General features: G+C 40.6%; 1 protein-coding gene across 1 annotated transcript in view; it reads right to left on the bottom strand.

Annotated features, from left to right (window-relative positions):
• Positions 1 to 3,806: 3,806 nt before the first annotated feature.
• LOC113067627 (CREB-binding protein-like) overlaps positions 3,807 to 26,755 on the bottom strand; it is a 42,461-nt gene continuing 19,512 nt past the window's right edge. Inside the window, exons 10-34 of the mRNA XM_026239993.1 lie at positions 24,781 to 24,894; positions 22,899 to 22,986; positions 22,424 to 22,561; positions 21,520 to 21,637; positions 21,245 to 21,413; positions 21,085 to 21,147; positions 20,364 to 20,488; positions 19,910 to 20,089; positions 19,437 to 19,769; positions 17,452 to 17,620; positions 17,248 to 17,366; positions 12,958 to 13,197; positions 9,255 to 9,343; positions 7,966 to 8,046; positions 7,790 to 7,846; positions 7,572 to 7,649; positions 7,417 to 7,484; positions 7,187 to 7,337; positions 6,887 to 7,033; positions 6,680 to 6,793; positions 5,970 to 6,135; positions 5,683 to 5,850; positions 5,441 to 5,602; positions 5,081 to 5,359; positions 3,807 to 4,811 (exon numbers count right to left, since the gene is read on the bottom strand). Of these exons, the coding sequence (XP_026095778.1) occupies positions 4,176 to 4,811; positions 5,081 to 5,359; positions 5,441 to 5,602; positions 5,683 to 5,850; positions 5,970 to 6,135; positions 6,680 to 6,793; positions 6,887 to 7,033; positions 7,187 to 7,337; positions 7,417 to 7,484; positions 7,572 to 7,649; positions 7,790 to 7,846; positions 7,966 to 8,046; positions 9,255 to 9,343; positions 12,958 to 13,197; positions 17,248 to 17,366; positions 17,452 to 17,620; positions 19,437 to 19,769; positions 19,910 to 20,089; positions 20,364 to 20,488; positions 21,085 to 21,147; positions 21,245 to 21,413; positions 21,520 to 21,637; positions 22,424 to 22,561; positions 22,899 to 22,986; positions 24,781 to 24,894 (4,052 nt within the window). The 3' untranslated portion in view covers positions 3,807 to 4,175. The remainder of the gene's footprint in view (positions 4,812 to 5,080; positions 5,360 to 5,440; positions 5,603 to 5,682; positions 5,851 to 5,969; positions 6,136 to 6,679; positions 6,794 to 6,886; positions 7,034 to 7,186; positions 7,338 to 7,416; positions 7,485 to 7,571; positions 7,650 to 7,789; positions 7,847 to 7,965; positions 8,047 to 9,254; positions 9,344 to 12,957; positions 13,198 to 17,247; positions 17,367 to 17,451; positions 17,621 to 19,436; positions 19,770 to 19,909; positions 20,090 to 20,363; positions 20,489 to 21,084; positions 21,148 to 21,244; positions 21,414 to 21,519; positions 21,638 to 22,423; positions 22,562 to 22,898; positions 22,987 to 24,780; positions 24,895 to 26,755) is intronic.

Genomic DNA, 26,755 nt, shown 5'->3' with positions numbered 1-26,755 from the left:
TCCCACTTTCGCCGAGGCGGAGCGACGCCTGCACTCGCTGGGTTCGCAGATAAGATCTGCTGGAGGGTATGGAGATGGGTGCGTCCCTATCTCCTACCTCACCCACCAGATCTGCCTGATCTCCGGGTGCGGAAGACCGAGTGCTGCGGTCCTTCCCCCTGAGTGATGGCTGTGAAGCACCGCCTTTTTTTCTCCGAGGAGATTGAAACGGAGGGCGTTGATGAGCTCGCATTTGCACAAACATAAGCTGCATAAACATCAGTTGCACCGACAAACAGTTACACAAGCATCAGTTTCATAAGCATATTATGCTGTACTGTATAACTGTATAACGAGCAGCATTAATGAGGAGGGCAGCTCATGCAGTCAGCTCTCGGGAAAAAATGAGCGGGCTGACTGTGCTTTTCGCATGTCTTAGGACTGGGCGAAGATGGCTCTGCCTATCTCCACACATATTCCCTAGATTTAGAGTTCATTCTCGAGGTTCGGAAGCACGTGCAGCGGTTCCTTCCCCCTCTGTGAACTCGCAGCTGCAGCTACTTATCTCCGAGGAGATTAATATTGTTCGTGTGACTAAGCGGCTTGCGTGTTGCCGAGGCAACGCGTGTATTATATCATTTTCAGTTTTGATGTAAATCTTACCAAAACCAGACCTTCTTTACTCGTCTGATTCATTAACTGCATTAATTCTGAGGAATTAATTTCAGTATCTATCTGACTATGAGAAGTTAGATATTAATTATACCAACAGGGCAGACCATGTTTACTCATCTGATTGTTTGTTTGCATTAAATTCTGAGGAATATAATTAAATTTTTCTCACTCTGAGAAATTATATATTTTATATTATTATATATATTATATATATTATATATTTTTCTCACTCTGGGCGGGAGCAGCCCTCTCAGTCTATAGTCAGAGCATTGCCACCCACGCTCCCCCTGCGTCGGGATCGGAGGCTGAAGCAACGCTCTGGGTTTTCCCAGCCTAAGGCGGATCTGAGGGAGGTACTTCAGTCTGTGAGGCCCTCTGTTAAGAAGTCCTGACACGTTTCGGTCACGACTGCAGAGGGCGGCCCCTACTGGGGTAGAGCTGCGTACACCGCATTACACGGTGCCCGTCTTGCCTCAGCGCCCTCTGGGGGCCGGTCTGCCAACCCTGCCAGTGTTCCAGGGTGCAGCGGTCCCCAGCGTTCTCAGTATTTTCTGCCCGTGCGCGTAGCGGGGCTGAGTGTGAGAGACTGATTCCCTTAGTAGATTATTTAGCAGCATGGAAACTACTGCCAAATGTATCTCAATGGGTCCTGCACACAGTAGAAAAAGCTACCGTATTCAGTTCGGCTCTGCACCACCGATATTCAACTGTGTCATTCTGATGATAGTCAGCCCCAGGCAGGGTCTGGTTATGGAACAGGAAGTGAAAACCCTATTAGAGAAGAAGGAGGCCATCGAGGTGGTCCCTCCTTAAGACAGGGAGTCCGGGTTCTACAGCCGGTATTTCACAGTTCCAAAGAAGGATAGGGGGCGTTGTCCGATTATAGACTTGAGGGTCTTAAATCGTTCAGTTATGAGATTGAAGTTCAAAATGCTCACGATCAAGCATGTTGTAGGTCAGATCAGGTCCGAGGACTGGTCTGTCACAATATATCTCAAAGATGTATACTTCCACATATCCATCCTTCCACAATACAGGAAGTTTCTGAGGTTCGCTTTCGGGGGCGAAGCCTACCAATATCGAGTACTTCCCTTCGGCCTTGCACTCTCACCCCATACGTTCACAAAATGTGTAGTGGCTCTGATTCCCCTGCGCATGCAGGGCATCCGCATTCTCAACTATTGGTTGATTTTAGCTCAGTCAGAGCAGGTTGCGGCTCAGCATCGAGATGTCGTTCTTGCACATATGGGGGAGCTGGGTTTGAGACTGAATGCCAAGAAGAGTGTACTTTGTCCGGTACAGAGAACCACCTATCTAAGCGTAGTATGGGATTCAACCGCGATGCAGGCACGATTGTCCCCTGCTCGTATCGAGTCAATCCTCATCTCAGTCGAGAGAGTCAAAGAAGGCCAGTCACTCACTGTCAAACAATTTCAGAGATTGTTGGGTCTGATGGTAGCTGCGTCCAATGTGATATCTCTTGGCCTGCTGTACATGAGACCCCTACAGTGGTGGCTCAAGACCAAGGGATTTTCCCTGAGGGGCAATCCACTTCAAACTATCAAGGTCATGCAGCGCTGCCTCCGTGCCTTAGACATGTGGAAGAAACCTTGGTTCTTGAACCAGGGGCCGGTGCTAGAAGCTCCTTGTCACTGTGTAATACTAGCGACGGATGCATCCCTCACCGGCTGGGGTGCAGTCATGTGTGGCCACCCTGCCCGTGGTGTGTGGAGTGGTTGCCATCTGACATGGCATATCAATTGTCTAGAAATGCTAGCAGTTTATCCCCTGAGGGGGCACAACTATTAGCAGCTGGTCTCTCAACCGAGGTTGTTGAGACCCTCCTCCAATCCAGAGCTCCCTCAACAAGGAAACTGTATGCCTTGAGGTGGAAACTCTTCACCTCATGGTGCAGAGACCGCCAGCTAGACCCAGCAAACTGCCCAGTTGGTACAGTTCTGGAGTTCCTACAGGCCAGGCTCTCTGCAGGGTTGACCCAGGGTTGAAGGTTTACGTGGCGGCCATTGCGTGGCGGCCATTCTCGATTGCCAGTCTTTGGGAAGACACCCCTTAGTTACATGTTTCCTCTGCGGTGCGCTGAGGCCTCCAGTACGGTCCTGTGTCCCCCCCTGGGACTTGGGTGTGGTGTTAGAGGCTCTCTGCAAATCTCCATTCAGACCGATTCAAGATATCTCGCAGACATCTGACTCTTAAAACCGCCTTTCTGTTGGCCATTACCTCTCTGAGGAGAGTAGGAGATTTACAGGCCCTCTCAGTGGCCCCAACCTATCTTGATTTTGCACCTGGCATGACCAAAGTGTTCATATACCCTTGAGCGGGATATGTTCCTAAGGTGCCCTCTATCACACCACAACCTGTAGTGCTGCAGGCCTTCTGTCCTCCTCCCTTTCGGGAGCCCGACCAAGAGAAGCTAAATTGTGTGTGTCCAGCTCGAGCGCTGGATGCATACGTCCACAGAGCTGCCCTGTGAAGAAAAACGGACTAATTGCTTGTATGCTGTGGTCCCCCCAAGAGGGGTTTCCTGCTTCTAAGCAGACATTTAGTCGTTGGATAGTTGAGCATATCAACGTCACTTTGAGTGCTCTGGTCGTCCCCCGCTGTCGGGAGCCAAGGCTCACTCTAGAAGGGGTATGGCGACCTCCAAGGCCTTTCTAGCAGGTGTGTCCATGCTGGACATCTGCAATGCTGCGGGGTGGTCCACGCCTCCTACTTTAGCAATATTCTATGGCTTAGACATGCCAGTCACTCCAGGCACCGCAGTCCTCTCGTCCTAAGCTGTGCTCTTTGGATATACACTAGGCAGGGGTTTGGTAGTCTGACAGCATTGGTACTCGTTCCCCAAAGCGTTGTTCGACGCAGCTCAAGTTCCTGAAGAGGAACGTCTCTAGGTTATGTATGTAACCCTAGTTCCTCGAGGGAACGAGATGCTGCGTCTCGAGGCCATACCCCCGGCACCCCTGCCAGCACTTGCTGGTACTCGAAGCTAAAGCCAGCTGTGCGGCTCGTGCCTTTATCGCTTCCTGGTCGCTTACGTCACCGCGCCCGTGACGTCACGCTCTTCTATTAGACAGATTGGATATGATATTCAGAGTCGCTCACGCTAAACGCATTCCCCAAAGCGTTGTTCAATGCAGTGTCTCATTCCCTCGAGGAACTAGGGTTACATACGTAACCTAGAGACGGTTTAGCATTTTTGGTATTAGCTTTAAAGCTGTGGGAGTGATATGCATCTTTTATTGCTGTGTAACAGTGATCTAGTATATTACGGTATCTGGTGGGACATGTAACAAGCTGTATTTTGGCAGTTCACATGAAAGATTTGCTTTACTAAAGCCCTAGAGAATGATTAAAACAAAGTCCAGGTGTTGTTGTTCTGTCTCCGTGATCTGATCAGTGAGGTTCCGTAAAGCTGACCTGACATTAGTTTGCGGAGGAATGTAAACACTCACAAAAATGAACTAGTGAAACTCCTGTGGCAAATAGAACGGGCTTCTAGATAGCTACTTTCTGTATCCCAGGCATCTTGCAGCAGGTCCTGCAGCGCTCCTGGCCACCCCTCTTTGCTGCATGCCTTGTTGCTGTGGGGCCTGTGGTTGTGCCTGCTGGGGAGGTATGATGGCCTGCATCTGCCAAAACTGCTGCTGCTGTTGCTGCTGCATCATGGCGTGCTGCATCATCTGCGCCTGTTGAGGCGTCTGCACTACCTGAGACTGCTGCGGGGCCATGGCCATCTGCTGCAGTGGCACTTGCTGCAGCAGAGGTGCCTGCGGATTCTGCATGGACCCTTGCATCCTAGCTGGCCACTGGCCAGGCTGCATGTTCTGAACCATCTGAGGGCCATGAGGGGCCATCATCTGCATGGGAGTCATCTTGCAAGGTTGGTTAATATGCATGCTGTTCACACTCATCCTGTAGCCTTGCTGCTGCTGCTGCTGTTGTTGTTGCTGTTGTTGTTGTTGCTGCTGCTGCTGCTGAACTTTGGTCATCATCTTTATTTGTTTTGCAACCTTCGAAGCTTGAAGGTTGTTGGCTTTGCCTCCATGGTTGTTGCTGCCGTTGTCCAGGCCAAAACCCCACCTCACCGTTTGGTGCTCATGGTCCCTGGCATTGTAGCAGTTAATGCATAGATCAAAGTCCTGAAAAAAAAATCAGAATTATATATATATTTTTTTGGATAATCATATAGCAGAATGTTAATTTTACTGCTGCACAACTGGAGATTGATGTTATATTAACAGGTGGAGAAGGTTTGCTCATTGAGAAGTTTAAACCTACAACCTACTAGTTTAAACCTTAGATCTTGATAAATTGGCGATAAAACAGTAGCATATCTATTTTTTTAAAAACAAACAATGGGAGGAAACAAAGGCAAGAGACTCCACTGCTACCCAAAGAGAAGACTGACCTCACAAACGGTGCAATGCCAGCGTGTCTCTACGTGGTGCTTGCACTCGTTGCAAGTGTACACAAATCTGTCTTGGCCCTGATTGTGTAGCTCCACCAGCATGCACATACTGCTCCATTTGCAGCGGCGTAGGGAACTGAACTCCCAGTGTTTGTCCCTGGCCAGTGTCAGAAAGGCATCTCGACCATCCATCAGATCGCAGGTCAGCATCGGGTCTGGTTCCATTATTGGAGGCAAGCTATTGATCAGTGGACGAGCATGCAGGTGGATCACGAAGAACTGGAATTTAGGAAATGAGAGGGTTTCTGGTCAGCACTTGGCACATTCAGAGCAAAAATAAATAAATAAAAATTGTTCAACCTCTTTGTGCTTCTCCATTGTTGCATATAGCTTCTGGGACAGATCATTAGCTACATTTGGCATCCCAGGCTTCTTTTTGCTTGCGCGGCTCACACTGCTCTTATTTTTGTTGGTCTTTTTATTGTTGTTCTTTTTGGCGTTCTTGCTGTCAGCTTGGGTTCCCTGTGGTAAAAGAAGACATTTATCAAATGGCTACAGACTACACTAAATACTCGTTCACACCATTTGGCTCTCTGACTGACCTCTGTTATCTCAGAGGAGGTTGTATTCTCCTCCATCTTCCTCTCCTCCTCCTTTTGCTCCAACATCTTGATGCTTTCCTCCAAAACATTGGGCCAAAAATCACCCTCAAAATATGGCAGCTCATAGGCACTTGTAAGCCGGTCCTCGATGGCCTGCTTAAATATGTCCTGCACAACACAAGTGAGTCATTTTTTGAGTCATATGTGTGTCAGTGTGATGTTAACCTGTTGTGAATGAAAACTAACAGACTGCAAATCCCTCAAAGACAAATTCAGCATTGGCATACCTTGTAGTCATGGAGGATTCCTTCTGCAAAGGCTTTGTCCAGCATTTTGCGGTACCACTCCTGCAGTCTTTTAGGCTTGGGAATCTTCTGATCAGGAGGGTGACAGTGGAAGATGTAGTCATCACCTTCACTAGGTGGGCAGGCCCAGATATGACAAGTCACATACCTGTAGGTGGAAAAAAACAAATCCATTAGTGCATGACCCTACCAATGCCATGGACCTTTTTCACATTTCCAGGTTTCTCAGCAGTGGAAATCATCATAGTTGGGTTAACTTCAACAGTACTATTAATAGCAAATTCCCATTTGCTCAAATAGCAAAAGAAAAACTCCACCATTAGTGTCTTCATGACTTTCAAAAAAAAAAAAAAAAAAAAGAGACTGATAACGACAGATGTTGTTAAATTTACCAATAATAAAATAAAAAAATCTAAATACAAAAACTTTTGAGGATTTACGATGCTGATTACCGTTAAACGCGCCATCACAGTCTTGTGAAAAGGGTCCATTAGATCACAAAAGCAAGTGTTAACGGTGAAGTGAAAAATAAGGATATAAGTTTCCTAATTTGGTTTTTGGTTAGGTAAATAACTTATGAATGGCTTATTTATAGTGGACTTCTCATTTAAAGCTGTGATTGGAGAAAGCAAGTGTTTTAAGACCAAATACAATTACACATACTATTATTTAAACTTCAAGGTGGTACTTACCCTAGTTTCTTAACATACTCCAAATAACCAATGAGTATTTCATGGTAAACTGCAGTTCTTAGCAATCGAGGCTTGAAGAAGTGAATACTGTCAAGATATGATATGTATACCCGTCTGGAAAGAGGAGTAAAATGACAATTGGTCAACACAGCCTGTTCAAGATGCAATTTGTTACTTTTTTTTCATTGATTGGTATTTGCATGGTACCTGGTGTTAGGAAAGGGACATTCAGATCCATATTCCTGGACGTGCATGCCGAAGAAACACACATCCACTCCGTCAATCTCCTCAAATGCAAAAAGTGCTTTGGCTCTGTAGGGAAAGCTTTCTACCATCTCTCCTGAGTCAACAAACCTGCAAAGAAATGATGTGATGCAAAATCAGCTTGTACATGCCAGATTTCGTCAACATGAATTCAAAATTGAACCATTTTACTTCTAAATACATTTTGAAATGACTTCAACAGAATAACTGTACTCAATTCATATTCATTCTTTGTGATGTTACCTAGATTTCATCCCAGGTTTGACCTCCACGGTCTTATCAGAGCTGGCGACCACCCGCACAAACACCTCTCCGGCCTCAGGGTGATTCTGCCTCTTCAAGTACTTGTTCACTCTGTCCTCGATGTACGAGCCCAGTCTCGTGCACTGTAACCCTGCTCAGAAAAACACAGACGTTACTTCACTCTGAAACAGACAGAGAGGCAAGCAAGAAGATGCTTTGAAAGCACTCACTTTTAGCAGAAAACTTGTTTTCCTTTCTTGTTTTCCCTGACTTCTTCAGGCAGTTGTCACAGATGAAACTGTAATAGGAAGGAGACACAAACAAAGCAGCTGTAGGATCATGTCATGCTAAACTCTTCAGGAGAACAGCGAGATAAAACACTTACCCTGTTGGCCAAATGACGTCATAATGTAGTACGCAGATCTGATGCATCTTCCGGCCACAGTCTTTACATTCAACAAAGCTGTTAGACAGAAAGTGTTGTTAAAAACTATTTAGATAAGAGTGGATATTTTGTCACATTTTCAAAGTATTTGCATACATATTCATTGGTATACATACTATTCGAATGAATATTACAAGCATTAAAATGACTAAACTTACGGCTCAGGGTCCAACATGTCATTTTTCTTCTTCTCAAACTGCTCCTTTGATATCATACTGCAGAACACATACAAGATAAATTCTACTTCATACATGCACAACTCAGTTTTGAGTATAAACACTGTAATTTAACCAAGAAAAACCTCAAAGCCTTCTGGGCGGCAGAAGATACGTACGTCTGCGGCTGGGCTGGGTCATCTCCCAGGGTGACACTGTCGCCCTGAATCTCGTTGAAGCACTTCTCGCAGAAGTGATACCTGTCGGCAACAAGGCCATATTTGGGTGAACTGGAGCCAGCACACGAGCACAGGCAAACCGGCACATGGAGAGCAGCACAGCACAAGAGCGAAGAACGCAGGGTCGGACAGAGATTGACACACAGCAAGCAGGCAACCCAGTTGTGTTCCTCTATGGCCAGATTAAACCTTATTGTAGCCTATATATTATTATATAAAACATTTTTTTTAATTAAACATTCTTGTATTCAAAATGAAGTACAGTCAACTGCTACGCACGTGCTGCAATATTGATACTGTGAAACAGCTGTATCCAAGTATTGAACACAGCCCTAATAACTACAGGATGATATGTCCTTTCATGCTCTAGAAAGTAACAACATGCCTTTTCTGATTTGATTTTAATAGCAAATTAAAGGCATAAAACAGAAATGAAGACAATGTGATGTAAGGATGTGAGATTGGAGTCAGCGGGGTTGGGGGTTATTAAAATGACAATTTAAAATAAAAAGTGATTAAAAACAAATTTCAGGTCTGCAGGGCTACACAGTTCTGTAAAAACGGTTACTATATAACAATGACTATCATTTTTTTAATCATTATTATTATTATTATTATTATTATTAAATAAAAATATAAAATTGCTAAACAAGAACAAAATAAACAATACTATTGTGATATTTTACTGTTAAAACAAAATATTTAAGAAAAATAATACAACAATAATTTTATTTCAGATTACAACTGTAAAATTACTAAAATATTTATGGCTGTCTTAATTTCTGCATTTTCAAACAATGACCATCAATAACAATAACATGCTTCACTATGAAACATGCAATACATATATTTAATTAAAATGCAGCCTTTGTGATTTGATAAGACAAAGTTTGGTTTTATTCTGATTAACTGTGCAGCCCTAAAGACTGTGATCAAGTTTTCAGTTTTCACAAATACTGTGCTAGTGGGTGTAACAGACAATATCTAGGCTTGCAAACTGAGAGATTCAAAACTCACAACGATTGACCCACAAAGTATTACAACTGTACCCTAGAGCAAGACGCTTAACCTTTAAACCTGCTTTTATGACTCTGTTTATAAGGTTCAACCAACATGGAGTCAACTAAGTGCTAAACGTCACACGCCTGATCTCAGTGCATCACAGTCCCACTTGGAAAGTCATTCATCCCCTTCTCATTTCTCACACCACTGATCATGCAATTGGTTACCTGTTTTGGTAGCTATAGTATGTGCCATCTCTGGAGATAGTACAGAGCTGTTTGCCATAGCAGCAGAGCGTCTGAGGTGAAAACTCGTACTGTGGAGACAGAGAAAATGCATTTCTTTTAAGAGCAACTTAATTCAAGAATTACCAAAAAAAAAAAAAAAAAAAAAAAAACCACCTGCACCAGTGTTATTTTAGCATTAATTATTAATATTTGTAATTTGCTGCTTTTTTATACAGTATATATATTTTCTGTTTTCATTACTAGTTGAAGTTTGTTATTTTCAATAATGCACCAAAATGAATGTCTAAAACCGAATTCATGATTTTTTTTTTATAATTAATGTAATAAATAATAAATCTAAATGTATTTATAATAATAAAAATATTAACTTTAATGATATACAGGTGCTGGTCATATAAATAGAATAGCATCAAAAAGTTGATTTAACTAATTCCATTCACAAAGGGAAACTTGTATATTATATTCAGTCATTAATTACACACAGACTGATATATTTAAAATGTTTATTTCTTTTCATTTTGATGATTATAACTGACAACTAAGGAAAATCCCAAATTCAGTATCTCAGAAAAATTTTATATTACATAAGACCAATATAAAGAAAGGATTTTTAGAAATCTTGGCCAACTGAAAAGTATGAACATGAAAAGTATGAGCATGTACAGCACTCAATACTTAGTTGGGGCTCTTTTTGCCTGAATTACTGCAGCAATGCGGCGTGTCATGGAGTCGATCAGTCTGTGGCACTGCTCAGGTGATATGAGAGCCCAGGTTGCTCTGATAGTGGCCATCAGCTCTTCTGCATTCTTGGGTCTGGCATATCGCTTCTTCCTCCTCACAATACCCCATAGATTTTCTATGGGGTTAAGATCAGGCGAGTTTGCTGGCCATTTGAGAACAGTGATACCACAGTCCTTAAACCAGGTACTGGTAGCTTTGGCACTGTGTGCAGGTGCCAATTCCTGTTGGAAAGTGAAATCTGCATCTCCATAAAGTGTGTCAGCAGCAGGAAGGAAATGCAAAATGTACTTTCATCAGAGAGCATAACTCAGCAGCAGTCCAGTCCTTTTTGTCTTTAGCGAAGGTGAGACGCTTCTGATGCCGTCTGCTGTTCAAGAGTGGCTTGACACAAGGAAAGTGACAGCTGAAACCCATGTCTTGCATACGTCTGTGTGTACTGGTTCTTGAAGCACTGACTCCAGCTGCAGTCCACTATTTGTGAATCTCCCCCACATTTTTGAATGGGTTTTGTTTCAATATTCAGATATTCTAATTATATGACCAGTACCTGTAATTATGTTTTCACTCCAATTTGAATAAATAAAAATATAAACAGTGTCATAAAAACTAGTTTACATGACAGATTTATTCACAGATACATTAAGTAAAATTGTTTTTACTAAACACAAAAAAACTAAAATTGGCTCTTAAAAAAAATATTATTATTATTTTTAATATTTTATATAGCTTTAAATGTGTTTTTACACCAGTAAAAAGACCTCTATTCATCTTCGGAACACAGTTTAAGATATTTTAGATTTATATTTTACACTTTTTTTAATGTGGTTGACACTCCCTCTGAGTTAAAACAAACCAATATCCCAGAGTAATTGATTTACTCAAACAGTACACTGACTGAACTGATGTGAAGAGAGAACTGAAGATGAACACTGAGCTGAGCCAGATAATGAACAAAAGATTGACTCGTTCATGAGTCAAGAACCGGTTGCATTGGTTTTCAGATCACCAGTAGTTCTTTCAGACAGTTCGATTCAATAAACCGGTTGAAGAAAATGGTTCACTGGTTCTTTTGCGCTCGACGCTTGGCGATGATTGCCCTTAATTCAAGCCTTCGGTTTACCTGCGCTCACAACATTAGCACAGAATCAGTTCAGAATCAATCACCAAAAGAATCAGTTCGGTTCAGACGCTCTGTGTGTCAGTCTGCTTCACACTGAATCAAACATGCGCAGTATCATCAGCTCCTCGGTTCTCGAATCGGACGCGTCTGACAGAAAGGGTTCTTGACTCGTGAACGAGTCATTATCTGGCTCGGCTCGGTGTTCATCTTCAGTTCTCTCTTCACAGCAGTTCAGTCAGTGTACTGTTTGAGTGCATGAATTACTCCGGGATATTGGTTTGTTTGAACTCAGAGGGAGTGTCAGCCACATTAAAAAAGTTAACAGCTTAAGTAATTTGTGGATTAATGCGTATTGGAGACAAGAACTGTTTAAAACGATTCAGTTCAATTTGGTGAACTGGTTCAAGAAGATCCGGTTACATCGAATGATTCGTTCACGAACCGGATATCACAAACAGCTTTGTTTTGAACTCTCTCTCACAACATACACGGAAGAGAAGACAATGCTTACTAAAGTCGTCGTTTTTGCTATTTTTGGACCAAAATGTATTTTCGATGCTTCAAAAAATTCCAACGGACCCTCTGATGTCACATGGACTACTTTGATGATGTTTTTCTTACCTTTCTGGACATGGACAGTAGCTTCAATGGAGGGACTGAGAGCTCTCAGACTAAATCTAAAATATCTTAAAGGTCCCCTTCTTCGTGATCCCATGTTTTAAACTTTAGTTAGTTTGCAATGTTCTTGTTAGAGTATAAATAATATCTGTAAAATTCCAAAGCTCAAAGTTCAATGCCAAGCGAGATATTTGATTTAACAGAATTTGCATACAAAAATCGACCTGTTTGGACTACAGCCCTCTAGTTCCTGCAGTAATGACGTCACTAAAACAGTTTTTTGACTAACCTCCACCCACATGAATTCACAAAAAGGGCCGTGATCTTGTTGTGCTCTGACGGAGAAGGAGGAAGAGCTGTGTTTTTGTTCGACATGTCGTTGAAACGCTGTTATTTTCATCTCGGAGTCTAATCACCTTTGTTTGGGCTTCCCAGGGACGCTGTACTTGGAGATTAATGGTTACAATTTATGTTTTCGGTTCCCGAAAATTATAATCCACATGTAAAACTATAATGCACATGTAAAACTATGTGCAGCAAATTTTGCTGAGGACAGCTTGCTGAGGACAACTTCCTCAAATCTCAATTTTTGTTTAATGCCGGATTCACACAAAGATTATTCTTGAAAGATGGAGCAGTTCCCTCTTTGTCTGGAGAAGGCGTTGTTTATGGACCATAACCGGTAAGTGTATTTTATTATTTATGTTGGTGCGTTTAACAGTTTCTGTAACTTATTACACAAAGGGCAATGCTGTTTAGACACTGTAAACACAATCAAAGCTTCAAAAAAGCGGAAAAAAACGGGACCTTTAAACTGTATTCCGAAGATGAACGGAGGTCTTACGCGGTTTGGAACGACATGAGGGTCAGTTATTAATTAAATAATTTGTAGAAGAAAAATGTAGCCAGAGCTACTTCTCTCTGTTTATGTCTATGATGAATCACACAGGAATTGGACTTATGTACAGGTAACGTAGTGTATTCAGATAAGCCCAAAAACATGGTCTGGAAAAGGGATTCATGATGTACTCATATATTATATACATTTTGTAAATTGTGAATAAAAAATGTTACAGACTGTAGCTTAACCAAGAACAACAGTGAACTGCACTCAGAAAATCTTGAATGCTCTAATGCTCCTAATTTGGAGCATTATCCCAAGCTAACCACTCTTTTCCTGGATGAAGAAGCTCAAGTTCTCACCTTGTGCCCACAGCAGTACCCCAGACTTTGCATGACGGGGTCAATTTCCTGCTCAAACACCTTGGACAGCTTCAAGCAGTACTTGTACACTTGAGATGTTTTGCGGTTGTAGAGCCAGGCATTGTTGAACATCAGCCAGATGTCGTCAACATACTGCCAGGGCTCCTGGTACTGCCCCGTGTCCAGCTTCCTCTTGATGGTGGAGAGATCGATTGGGTTCTTTACAATGTCAAAGTAGTCCTGAAAAATCAAGATTGAATACATGGTGATTATACCACCCTGTCCCACTTTATATTAAGTGTTCCCAATACCTGTGTACTTACACTGGGTTACATACTATGTACACATGTAGTTACTATGTAAGTACAAATTGGTACATAGTGTCTACAGCTGTAATGTTTGTGTAACTATGTAACAGTTCTCCTGTTACTAATATATATACACCAGTAGTTTTCTCCAGTGTTTTTACCATTATTACTCACCTGAGCATTAGGGGGCACTTTATTTGAGGTGAATTAGTTGGCCTATTTAAGGAAACAAAGATGGAGAAATGGCAGGGAGTTTGTTCTCTCTCTGGAAGGAGAGTCTTGCCTCATGGTGGTTGTGGCCTTTTTTACCCTGGTTGAGGAACTTTAGGGTTCTAAGCTCATCTGTAAGTAGTTGTTATTGTTTCTATTTTTGTTTAGCAATTTATATTCCTAGCACATGGTTATGGTGTTTGTTTGTTTAAATGTTGTTTAAAGAGGGTTTGTGTTATAAATGTATATGGAGTACCTGGGACCAAAAACAAATGAGAAGATTGGAACTAAGAGTTGATTTCCATTTATTACTTGACTGTTGCCTGTTGCAAGTCAACGTTTTACTTCAATCATGGATAAAGCTCTCTGACGATTGAACTCTTAAGTACTGTTTTCTCTATTCATATTCAACAAAGACTGAGAAATGAAAAACGAATGGAGCAGCATTAGCGTTCGATTTGAAGTAGCGCTGCACAAAATGATCACAAAGTACCACACAAGCGATGAGAGAGCACACGAATCCAATGTATTTGAATCGCTCTTGCGGTACTTTGATGTCACAGTGATCATTCTGTGCAGCTGCTTCAAGTCAAACGCTAATGCTGCTCCATGTGAAAGCGCACAGGTGATGGAGATTTACCACTGATTACACAACCTTGTTTACTGACAAGATGCGCATTTAATATCACACAAAGGGAATGTTTCTGTCACCCACTAACAAAATATTTAAAACTAATTACCTGAGATCGTCCGGGATTTGCCTGCTGATGCTGCTTATCCATCTTCACACTAGAGGCTGACATTGATTGTAAACAAAATCACTATTAATCACAGGATTGGGATGGGATAGGAAAAAATGTTGGCGGGACTTGGAATCATAATTACACTTTGATCACCAACTTTATACACAAATATAGCCTACCTTTTAAATAAATAAAGTATAAACTGTGGGCCTATATTTTAATTTTGAACTCAATTGTACTTGCCCTGTGTCTTTATGCTGTCCTCCTGTTTGCTTTGGTGTGGCTGGTAAAGGATAGATTGTTAACGAATGGTCTATGTGGTAATGCAGTAGCCTACATCGGTCAGTACATGCAAAAGCCCACCTATCATTCATAGACCTCAAATATAGCTTTTTATCTAAAAGATCAATCTAATGTTAACCTACAGAAATGTGTGCGGAAGTTGAACAGCAGCGCTCACAGCAGGACAGATGGAGGCACAGTGCTCTTACTAGCTCTTAAAAAACTCTGTCATTTTTGGTCATACAGATAAAAGTAATAAATCTTTATAATCCACATACGTTTATTTGTGTGCACTCAGAATTACAATGAAACGTTGTGCTTCTGTAAAATAATTAAAGAAAACAAGATGCAGTTTCTGTTTTCTTGGTCATGTGAATTTGAGCGAGAAACTCAAATAAGCGAGAAAAATAAATCTAGAGTGCCACTCTCAGAGTGCAATCTCTACGCTCAAATGAAACAAATAAATAAAATAGAAAACATGTGTTAGCATGGATGATTTACATTACATGTGTGCAATGCACAATGTGCATTGTTTAAGATGGTTTTCACTTCAATAAAATAACAAAAGAAAAAAACTACATTTAAAATTGTTAGTTAACTAAAATGGCATGCTGTGATTTGTGCTGTATCTTTTCACTGTAACGGACAGATTACGGCCCCAATTTTTTTAAAATACAACATGGGAGTGGGAGAGTACAGGAGTCATTCCGGGAAATGGGACGGGATTTTCCCCCAGTTTTTTCATGGGATTGGGACGGGTGAGATTTGAAAATCCACCACCGTGTCACCATCACCCTCTACCATACACCTGCCACAGCAGCCACGAGTCGCATTGGAAGTCGTGGCCTAATGGTTAGAGAGTCAGACTCCCAATCGAAAGGTTGTGAGTTTGAGTCCTGGGCTGGCAGGAATTGCAGGTGGGGGGAGTGCATGAACAGTTCTCTCTCCACCTTCAATACCATGACTTAGGTGCCCTTGAGCAAGGCATCGAACCCCCAACTGCTCCCCGGGCGCCGCAGCATAAATGGCTGCTCCGGGTGTGTGTTCACAGTGTGTGTGTGTGTGTTCACTGCTCTGTGTGTGTGCACTTCAGATGGGTTAAATGCAGAGCACAAATTCTGAGTATGGGTCACCATACTTTGCTGAATGTCAAGTCACTTTTTTTTTTTTTTTTTTCCATTGGAGTCATGTCAACTCCCCCTTGGGCTGATTGGATAGGGAGCAGCTGTCAATCTAGAACTTGCGGCCAATGGTGACGCTGAAGCCTGCCCTGATTTACATGAAACTCTAACTGCAACTTTTAGAAACGCAAGTGCAGAATGTGGAGACGAGCAAAGGGGAAAAGACCACAAGCGCACACAAAAAAAAATAACATGAGCAGGAAACCTGATTTAGTTTGAGATTTGGAAAATGTTGAATTCCTGTTTCAGTTTTGTGCAATATAATTTTAAATGTGTTTACATTTTTGATTTACGCTTATTATTTTTCGATCCATGACTGCGCTGTTTGTTATTTTAAAAAAATATCCTTTGTTTTTAGTTTTGTGTGTTATTATTTTACACATGTTTTTAAATATTTGATCTTTGCTTATTATTTTTCGATCTGTGGCTGTACATTTGGCGGGAATCTAATCCTATAGGATTTTTACCTAAAAGCGACCAATATTTATGTAAGATTCTTCTTGTGGCTTGTAAAAAGACTATAACTAGGAATTTATGGAGTCAATATAAGGCTGCACATATTATATATATTGTTTTGAATATTAAATATTAAATTTTATTAAATATTAAATGAATATTAAATTGAGGAAAATAATTTTAAGTACACTGGTATTACAGTGGTGCACCAACTCGAGATCCAACTCCTCCCACTTTACATATCACTAAACCTACCCATCCCCACCCCCTGGATCCCATTTCCACCCCTAAACCTGGCCATCTCCACCACTGGATCAAATGGTTCCAATTACTCTTATATATGTTGTTGTTACAAAATGTAGTTATATATGTCCTGTTACAAAAGTACTTTTTGAAGTGAAAAGAAGTGTTGTTACAATGTCCTGTTACACATTTGTACTTACACAACCCATCCTGAGGGTTGTTACATGTGTGTAGTTACAGAAATATTACAGCTATAGATACTATGTATTAATGTGTACTTACACTGTGGTTACATACTACATACACATTTAGTTACAATGCAAGTACACAGTTATTAGGGACACTTAATATGAAGTGGGACCCACCAACCCTGAATTAAATTTGCAGTCCCACTTTATATTAGGTGGCCTTGTACTTACAGTACATAAAAAAACAAGTACAATGTACTTATTGTGTTCATATTGTATAGAAAAACACTTTTGCTGCTACTGAGGTGGGATGACACCACAAATACGTTTCCTTTCTTTCCTCTGAGTAAGATTACAACTATTTGTATGTATGATTCAGAAGACATGTATGTGCTTTTGTTGTTTTTAAGTGCATTAAAGCGGCTGCATGTATATAATTTGAAAAATCTTCATTCTTATTTTGTGAAAAAAATTATTTGCTGGAAAGATATTATTGATATTTCTTAACTTGAAATCATCAAATGAGGTAATACTATGTGAAATTTGCAGAAACTTTTTTTTTCTATCTTTTTTTTTTTTTTTTTTTTTACAAGAAGCTGAGCAGTTTTATCCAATAGATTTAGATAATTTGAAGAGATATCCATAATATTAGCCCAATAAATAGGTGTATGGGATTTACCGGGATGCCCAGTAGAGCGGGATCCACCGGCTGGCGGAAGGGCAAGGACTCTGGGTCTTGACGATACAGAGCTTCTAGTGTTGGCATCAGCGCCTGTCTGAGCTCCTCTGGCTTGTAAACTGTAACAAATTATGGTGTTATGTGATTCATCTAGTTGCAGATATTATTAAATGCGTTTCAGTGTTTTCAGAATATTGTTTATACTTTTCTTGCGCGACTGGGCAGATTGACCGGATGCTGCGTTGCTGGACACGTCCTCCTCTTTCGGCTCGGTCTTTATCTCTGGTTTCTTCTCCTCCGTCTCCATCGGTTCTTGTTTAGGTTCTACAGACTCTGGCTGCTCTTTTACTTGAGGAGGTTTGACATCGTCATCCTAAAGATCAATATGAATTATGTTTAGATGTTTAATAAAGACTGCGTCATTAGACTTGAGTCTTGAGGAAACGTGACTCAAGGAGTTAGTGAGGAAACTAAAGAATGAAAAGTGATAAATTGGCATTACAGCTAGCAAGCCAAAACAGTTTCAACAAATAAATGCAATAATAAGTGTCAATATTACATTGAGAGACTATGAATATCTTCAAAAGAATTAAAAAAAATAAAAAAAATGTACTAATTGCAAAGAAATACAGAGCTGTTCAAAAGTTTGGTGTCTGTAATATTTTGCTTTTGAAAGAAGTCTCTTCTGCTCACTGACGCTGCATGTTTTTGATCAAAAATACAATAAAAAAACAAAATATATTAATTTTAATACAATTCAAAATAAATTTTCTATTTAAATATATTTTCAAACGTCATCTAATTTTGTGATGCAAAGCTGAATTTTCAGCATCATCACATGATCTTTCATAAATCATTCTAATGTGCTGATTGATTTGCTGCAAGGAAATATTTATTATTATCAATGTTGAAAACAGATGTGCTGATTAATTCTTTTTCAGGTTTCTCTGAATAAAATCCTTAGAATGAAAGGTCTGTGTACTTTTGCGTCCATTCGTTTTTCATTTTTTAACCATGATGGAAAAAACGAAAAATTATAGTTTAAGTATTTTTTTATCAATTAAGGTTATAGTTATTTTAAATTTTACGCTGAAAACCAAAATTTAAATTAGAACCGTACACACAAAATGCTGTCTGGAAAAGTAAAATATTGACTTCTTTTCATATTTTTCATAATTTTTTCACTTTTAAAAAACATTTGAAAAATGCACAAATTAATATATAAATTTTTCAATTTTAACAAGTTTTCCTTGGCCAAATTTAGTGATGATTCTCTCGCACATTCAGCTGAGAACTAGAGCCATCTTTGGAACAATGCAGAAACTTAACACAAATATTATTAAAAAAATAATCCTGGGAAATCGATCATCATGAAAATATATATTGGGATATAATTTTGTCATAACTTTGTGTGCTATATGGGTACGTTATTGTTGAGTACCATGCATGGTTGCTCAATTCACGTATAGGCTACCTTGTGATTCCGCATTTAGGCTATACAGGGCTCTAGACTCATTCTTCCCACCGGTCGCTGTTTTGCACCTTCTCAGTTGGTAGCACTAGCACATAATTTGTAGGTTTTTTTTTTTTGCTACAACATGGCATTAATCTATGCATGCTGATTAACTTTTATCATAGTTTATAGTCATATGGTAACGAGTGTTCAGCATTCAACCCGTTCATTTTCCTCAGTATTATTTGGCATTAAATTTTGTGAATGGGAATTCCTCTTTTGGTGTGTTATAAGCTGGACTTTGGATGTTTTCACTTTAAATTTGCAACTTTGGTGTTACATTTTACAAGAAAAGATAATTGTCTGTTTTGCTTATATACACTTTTTAACATTAAAACAAAAGATTGATTCATTGTTATAGCCTTATTAATTAAAAAGCACAATAACAATAAAACAGTGAGCTATAAAGACAAACTAGATAAAGTTTAACAAAAACTAATAAGATAAGCCATGACTCCACATGCTATTATATACAGCACACACCAAATAATAAATTATAGAATGTTTAGCATACAGTGAGGAATCAAATAAATAAAAAAAAATAAAGAAAACCTCCATGGCTTAACGTGAGGTAAACAGCAAGAGACAAAACGAGAGACAAACGAGAAGGGACATGAGTTAAGGGAGTCATGGCATACAGCTGCAATCGAGGCTGTGTTTTCATGACGATCCTCACCGGAGTGCGGGGCTGCTGCGCTTGCACAGAGGTGGGCTGCTGCATCTGCAGGGAGGGCTCGGGCTGGGGCTGCAGGGGCGTGAGCGGCTGGGAGTGGGCAGGGGAGGAGCCCAGGGCTGAGGGAGGGCGGGGCAAGCCGCTGGGGATGTGAGTGGGCGTGACGTGGCCCCCGACTGAGGCCGGCGTGGAAGGCTGGGTCTGGAGTGTCTGTAGGCTAGCGGCAGCTGACGGGGTGGAGGCGGAGGGCGGAGGAGGGGTGAAGCACATGGTGGACCGGGTGCCAAGAGGGCCCACAGGATTCAGGGTCAGGTTAGGGTTCTGCTGCTGCTGCTGCTGCAGAGGAGAGATGCAGGGTATACTTACTCAGACACAATAAAACAAACTACAAACAACAGAGTGCAACAGTCGAGTTCCGGAGCTAAAAACTAATTTATTTTCTCCATACTTAAGGTGTGACAATTCTGACTCCTCACCTGTGGGACAGTCTGTCCCGACTGCTGAGCCAGGTTTACATTCATATTCATGCCCCCGCCTGAGGGTGGGAACGTCTGGTTCATGAACTGGTTCTGGTTTTGCGTCTGGCCCACCATGTTGCCAACATGGCCTCCCATCATTGCTGGTGCCTGTTGCATCCTGGAGGGAGACATGCTCATCTGCAAAAGAATGAAGATAAATCAGCATCGAGACACAAAAGTATGTTTTTGTCTTAAAAATCAGTTTTGACAACATGAATGATAAAGCTATTGATGAGTTTACTTTCTAGTGAAACAATCCTGTTTTTGTGAAAATCCAAAATGGCGCCCATCTCATGAACAATGTTGACTATAAATACCCGGAGAAAACATTTCAATCTGACTAAATATACAGTGTTTTAAAATCAAAAATTCCAAAACTGGCATCAATCTGGAATCAGTTCTTGCTGCTCACCGCTGGAACGTTACCCATGCCCATCTGAGGGGGGTGGGTCATAGGGGACGCAGCCCGGGGAGCTCCCACCGGTGACTGGGACATCTGCATGCTCTGCATGGTCACCGGGTTGAACTGGCCCATCCCTGAAAAAACACATTAAAAGAAGGTAAAGAGATTTTCTGTTCAATGGGAGATTGAAGCTTCAGAGTAATTCCTGCGCTACCAGTACGACCTGCCCGACTGCTTTTATCCTACTCAAGCCAACATGAAATGGCATTCACAACCGATTCCATTTCTGTAATATGCAAATCATTTTCATTTTTGATAATATTGCCATAAATTAATCAATTAAGGTTGACCCTATGCGTTCACTTGATAAAATTTTATAAAGTCTGCTGTTTTCAGAAATGAAGTTATTACATTCTGCCAAAAATAAATCACAGAAAATATAGAAGAATGAAGAACTGTTGAAGTCAGTGAGATTTTGAGAAAGACATTAAAGACTGGAGTAAGGATGCTGAAAATTCACCTTTGCATCAAATAAATAAATTACATTTTAAAATACATTAAAACAGAAACAGTTATTTGAAATTGTAATAATATTTCACAATATTACTGTTGTTACTGTAGTTTTAGCCAAATAAATCTACTTTGAGCATTAGATGCTTCTTTTCCAAAACTTAACCACCTCAACCTTTTGAACAGTAGTGTATACATGTATACAGAATGAAAACCATACCTTGAGGGACCTGCATCCGGGCCATCAACTGGTTTGGCACATTGGACATAGGAACAGGTCCATCTGAGGAAATAAGGCATGTTTTAAGCAGCTAATCAAGAAAGCAGCCAAGGAAATCTAACAACAAGAAAGTCAAAGCATTAAAAACGAAGCCACTAACTCGGAGGCCGGATGGCTTGTCCAGGTCCCATAGTGTTGGGCTGGGGAAGGCCAGGCTGCTGAGGACCCTGAGCACCCATTTGAGGCTTCGACAGCCTGGACTTTCTCTTCTCCTCCAGCTCCTTCTGGATCTTATAGATCTCCTCAGCCAGAAAGAGGTAATACTCATCCTGGACACAAAATATAAAAACATGAGCCACCTGGTGCCTTCTCACAGTCACAAAACACCATCCTGAAAGAAGGTTAAGAAGTAGCAAGAAGGTTTGTGTGCTTTACCCTGCTGTTGGCAGACTCGTACATGTCCCCTTCCACCTTACGTGCATAAGCGACCAAGTTCTCCATGCGTCTGTCCTTCAGTGCTGCAGGGTCTGGGGTCGGGAATATGGCTTGAACTCTGTAGGGAAATGCAGTATTAAAGGTCCCCTGAAATGTTTTGAAACACGCAGCATTATTCTATGTGTTGAAGTCATTTTAACTGAAACAGGAAGACAGGACGGGACATATTAAAGCACCCTTTTTTAAATAACCAATAGCATTCATTTATACCACCGCTTGGGCCCGACCTTTCAGAGCCTTTGAGCTCCGTAAAAGGTATGACTGCCACAATCACATCCATATTGCTATAAAATATAGCGTTCTGTGTAGAATTCAAATAGGTCCGATACGTTTTGTGGTCTGCAACATCTCACGCATGTGATCCGCTCCATGCTATGGTGCCTCTGTCTGGATCAGAGCAGAGTGTGTGGTTATCGTGATAGTGTGAAATCAGACTTCTTTTTTCTCAATGGAAAGCTTATTTACACTGGCTGAATCATTCTCTGTCCCCTATATAGTGTACTACGTGCCATTCACTGTACAGAAAATACAAATTCTGTTAACAAGTGACCGATTACAGCCTCGGCTTCAGCGTCTATTTATAGTGTAGGGGGCGGACGTTTCAGATTCCAGAGAGCATTTGATTGGACAGAAGATTTGATGAGAAGATAAAGCATGAAAATCCATGATTCATTTTTGCAGAAGTGAGAGACTCTAAGTTTTGAATGCAAATGTGAATTTTGTCTTATTCATAACCTTAAGGATAACATATTACTACTAAAAGTTAAAAAACTTAAATTTTGATTTCATGGGGACTTTTGCCCTAGAAAAATCATGAATTTGAAACATGATCACTTCAACTCACAGTTTGAGCACTAGGTGATTCCTCAAGTCCTGAGTGACGTGCTCGTGCCAGGGCTTCTTCATGCCAGGCATTGACAGTGGCGCAGCTGTGGGCAGGTTCCCCGTGCCGCCCATGTTCGACCCATCAGGCATCATCTGACTGTGGGAGCAGGATTACAACATTAGTTCTCAAGTTTTGCCTTCATGAAAACATACACTGTTCAAGCTAAAATCAAAGAATGTACTGGTGTGACGACATTTCTCTCAAAATCAAGCTAAAAACAAAAATCAATTTAAGTTTGTTTTTAAAATATTATTCCCTTTTATCATCTCAGAATTTCATATTGAACCATTTATTGATACAGAATTTCTGTAAAATCATTCTACAATGACATTATTTGCTCTCTTACATTGCTGGACTCTACAGATGAACATTTCTCGCTCTGCAGTGTGTGTGTAAGAGGTTAAAAGTGAGGGGTGAAGGTGAAGAGACTCACTTGTTGAGGGATGAGGGGAGAGAGGAATCGGTGTGAAGGTTCGTCTGATCATTCATACCGTTACCACCCATGTTCATCTGGTTAGTGCCTGAAGATGTTGTGGGAAACCAGACAGGGGTTACACACACATACACAATATGAGTATGACGTTTCAATGCATACTGACAGCAGATGCAATTAAATCTATCGTTTGTAAGACCATGATGCACTTGATGCCAATAGATCTTTGATCTTTTGAGCTTTCAAGGTTAATAATGAACATGGAATATTGTATTGTTCGCAATAAACATTCAGCTCTTCATCAAAATTCAAAAAATAAAAACATGTTTGGAAATGTTTATGTGTGATAGCTCGTTGTGAGCACTCTCTGTGAATATAGGAATGCTCATTCATAGTTCAGCAACACTTTGTGAGAAATTGTTTATTTCTCTTAACTTATTTATTTAGTTCTCTTTAAGCACAGTAAAAAGTTTTAGTATCAGAATACAATTAATTTCAAAGCTGCATTACAAAGGGTCATAGGCTACGGTAATTTTATCCCTTAATGCTTTAAAGGGGTCATATGACGCTGCTAAAAAGAACATTATTTTGTGTATTTGGTCTAATGAAATGTGTTTATGCAGTTTAAGGTAAAAAAAAAAAAAACATTTTCCACATACTGTACATTATTGTTTCTCCTCTATTCCCAACCTTTCTGAAATGCGTCGATTTGAATCCCTCAAGCGTGAGATGGAAATGTTACACCTAACACATTAACATATTGTGAAGCCTTGTCCGGCCGGAGCGACGTGACAAAAACATAAAACCCATTATGAAAATGATATAAACATTATTTCTAGTTATTTTTTCTTTTGGAAGGCAAAAACAAAGTAGCCTTACTTTCTCAACAAAACAAAATCACACACCACGCCTTGAGTGAGCAGATGCCGGAGGCCTAGAGTGAGCCGCAGCCGGCTTGTGTGAGCAGAGGCGGGCGGCTTGAGAACAGTGGCAGGCTGATTCTACGAGGAGCATCTGCTGGGCTTGTGGCAACCACATGTTATGACCCCGGGCTGGACTCTGCTTCATCCACGGTGAAAGCAGATTCAGCGTGCTATATATCTGTTTGCAGCACGTCAGTCACGCTCCTCAGACAAACACACATTTTTATAAAATATTACGTCATTATTAGTGTTTCACTTCCGCAATCTGGTACAATTGCATTCACATCAGCAGTGAACCGTACCGGAGTTCACATGAACCGTACCCCAGACCACCCTTTTTAAGCGGACTCGGGTATGGTTTGCGGGTGTGCACCCGAGTTCGGAAGATGGCGTTCACATCCTCCAAACAAACTGAACTCTGACGTCAAATGAACCAGGGTATGCACCAAAAGTGCTAGTATGAAAGCACCCTCAGAGCACATCCGAGCTGCACACACGACCTACAGGTGGCAGTATCCATCTGAACACACCCCGTTTTTCAAAGCATGAGATGCAAACAAACAATCAGTAAAACATAAGTAAATTTATTTAAATCATTAATTAAGATATTTTTATACTTTTAAAGTAGTACATTTTGTGTATCAGGGCAGAAAGGATGATTTTCATTTTCACTTTTTTTTTTTGCATTGATCAAATTGCAAAAAAAATTAAATGGCCCTAATAAGAGACTAAATATTTACGCAAAATATGTAGTTATGTGTGAGATTCAGCCATTAACTGTACTAATTAAATCACATGATAGTGCTAGGAACTTTTTTTGTTTGTTTTATACTACTTTATACTTTGTTTTATAGTGTTGCCATGCAGTAGCATGAAGTATAACCTTGATCTATGAAAATGCACTCATGCAGGGAATGTATCGGTGCAGGTGGTTTATTTTAAATGAGAGTGTGGCTTACGCTGCTGGTTTCTCTTGTCGCTGGCGTTTTTCAGGGGCAGACAGACGGAGCAGTCGTGCCGGGTGCAGTTCTTCCAGTGCGAGATGATCTGTCTAGACGAGGCGCAGTGAGCCACTGTGGAAACGGAGAAAAAAATCATTACAGATTACAACACCGAGCATTCACACACCCGTACACAAAGCAGTGTTGAGTTGAGCTGCCTAATAAAGTCTAAAGATTTCTAAAGACAGACAGAACCCTTCAGATGCCCATTCACATAAAAACAACTTCCTCAGATTTGTGGCTGATTTCAACATCCTAACAGTGAATTTCAAAAAGAAATGCAACAAGTTTGAAGGTAGATAATTGTTTTCTATGTTACTGGGCCGTCATTAAGTTTGTATTAACCGTTTTATCTAATAACAATCAAAAGTAAACTATTCACATTATATTTGTAATTTAAAATCGTATTCGTTTAAACAAATTGACAAGACCTTCTGTGCAAGACAACACAGATATACAGAAACAGAACTAATGTGTGTCAAACCAATATAGTGTGGTTGATTATAATGAAAGGAACTTGGTTATTTAAACAGTTTTTCCATCTCGGTTTCTGCTGTGGAAATGTGCAAAATGGGTTATGATATTAAGGTCCCTCCTGCAGTGTAAGCCAAGTATTCAAGAGCAATATAAATAATCATGCTCATATTAAAGGGTTAGTTCACCCAGATAGCAAATTTATGTAACTAATAACTTACCCTCATATTGTTTCAAACCCGCAAGACCTCTGTTCATCTTTGGATCACAGTTTAAGATATTTTAGATTCAGTCCGAGAGCTCTCAGTCCCTCCATTGAAGCTGTGTGTACGGTCTACTGTCCATGTCCAGAAAGGTAAGAAAAACATCATCAAAGTAGTCCATGTGACATCAGAGGGTCAGTTAGAATATTTTGAAGCATCGAAAATACATTTTGGTCAAAAAAATAGCAAAAACGACAATTTTATTCAGCATTGTCTTCTCTTCCGTGTCTGTTGTAAGAGAGAGTTCAAAACAAAGCAGTCTGGATATCCGGTTCACGAACGAATCATTCGTTTCACCAAATCGAACTGAATCGTTTTAAACGGTTCGCATCTCTAATACGCATTAATCCACTTAAATGACTTAAGATGTTAACTTTTTTAATGTGGCTGACACTCCCTCTGAGTTAAAACAAACCAATATCCCGGAGTAATTAATTTACTCAAACAGTACACTGACTGAACTGCTGTGATGAACACAGAGCCGAGCCAGATAATGACTTGTTCACGAGTCAAGAACCGTTTCATTCAGGCGCGTCCGATTCGAGAAACGAGGAGCTGATGATACTGCGCATGTTTGATTCAGTGTGAAGCAGACCGACAAACAGAGCGTCTGAACCGAACGGATTCTTTTGACTGATTGATTTGATTGATTCTGAACTGATTCTGTGCTAGTGTTATGAGCGCGGGTAAACCGAAGGCTTGAATCAAGGGCAGTCATCGCCAATGACGCAATTACGTCGAGCGCCAAAAAAAAATGGTGAACCGTTTTCTTCAACCGGTTTATTGAATCGAACTGTCTGAAAGAACTGCTGGTGATCCGAAAACCAATGCAACCGGTTCTTGACTCGTGAACGAGTCAGTCTATTGTTCGTTATCTGGCTCGGCTCGGTGTTCATCTTCAGTTCTCTCTTCACAGCAGTTCAGTCAATGTACTGTTTGAGTAAATGAATTACTCCGGGATATTGGTTTGTTTTAACTCAGAGTGAGTGTCAACCACATTAAAAAAGTGAACAGCTTAAGTCATTTGTGGATTAATGCGTATTAGAGATGCGAACCGTTTAAAACGATTCAGTGCGATTTGGTGAACTGAATGATTCGTTCGCGAACAGGAAATCCAGCTGCTTTGATTTGATCTCTCTCTCACACAGACACGGAAGAGAAGACAATTAGAGCTGAAACAACGAATCGATTTAATC

The sequence above is a fragment of the Carassius auratus genome, linkage group LG28B (assembly GCF_003368295.1).
Source record: "Carassius auratus strain Wakin linkage group LG28B, ASM336829v1, whole genome shotgun sequence".
Lineage (NCBI taxonomy): Eukaryota > Metazoa > Chordata > Actinopteri > Cypriniformes > Cyprinidae > Carassius > Carassius auratus.
This window is presented reverse-complemented; position numbering and strand designations above follow the sequence as displayed.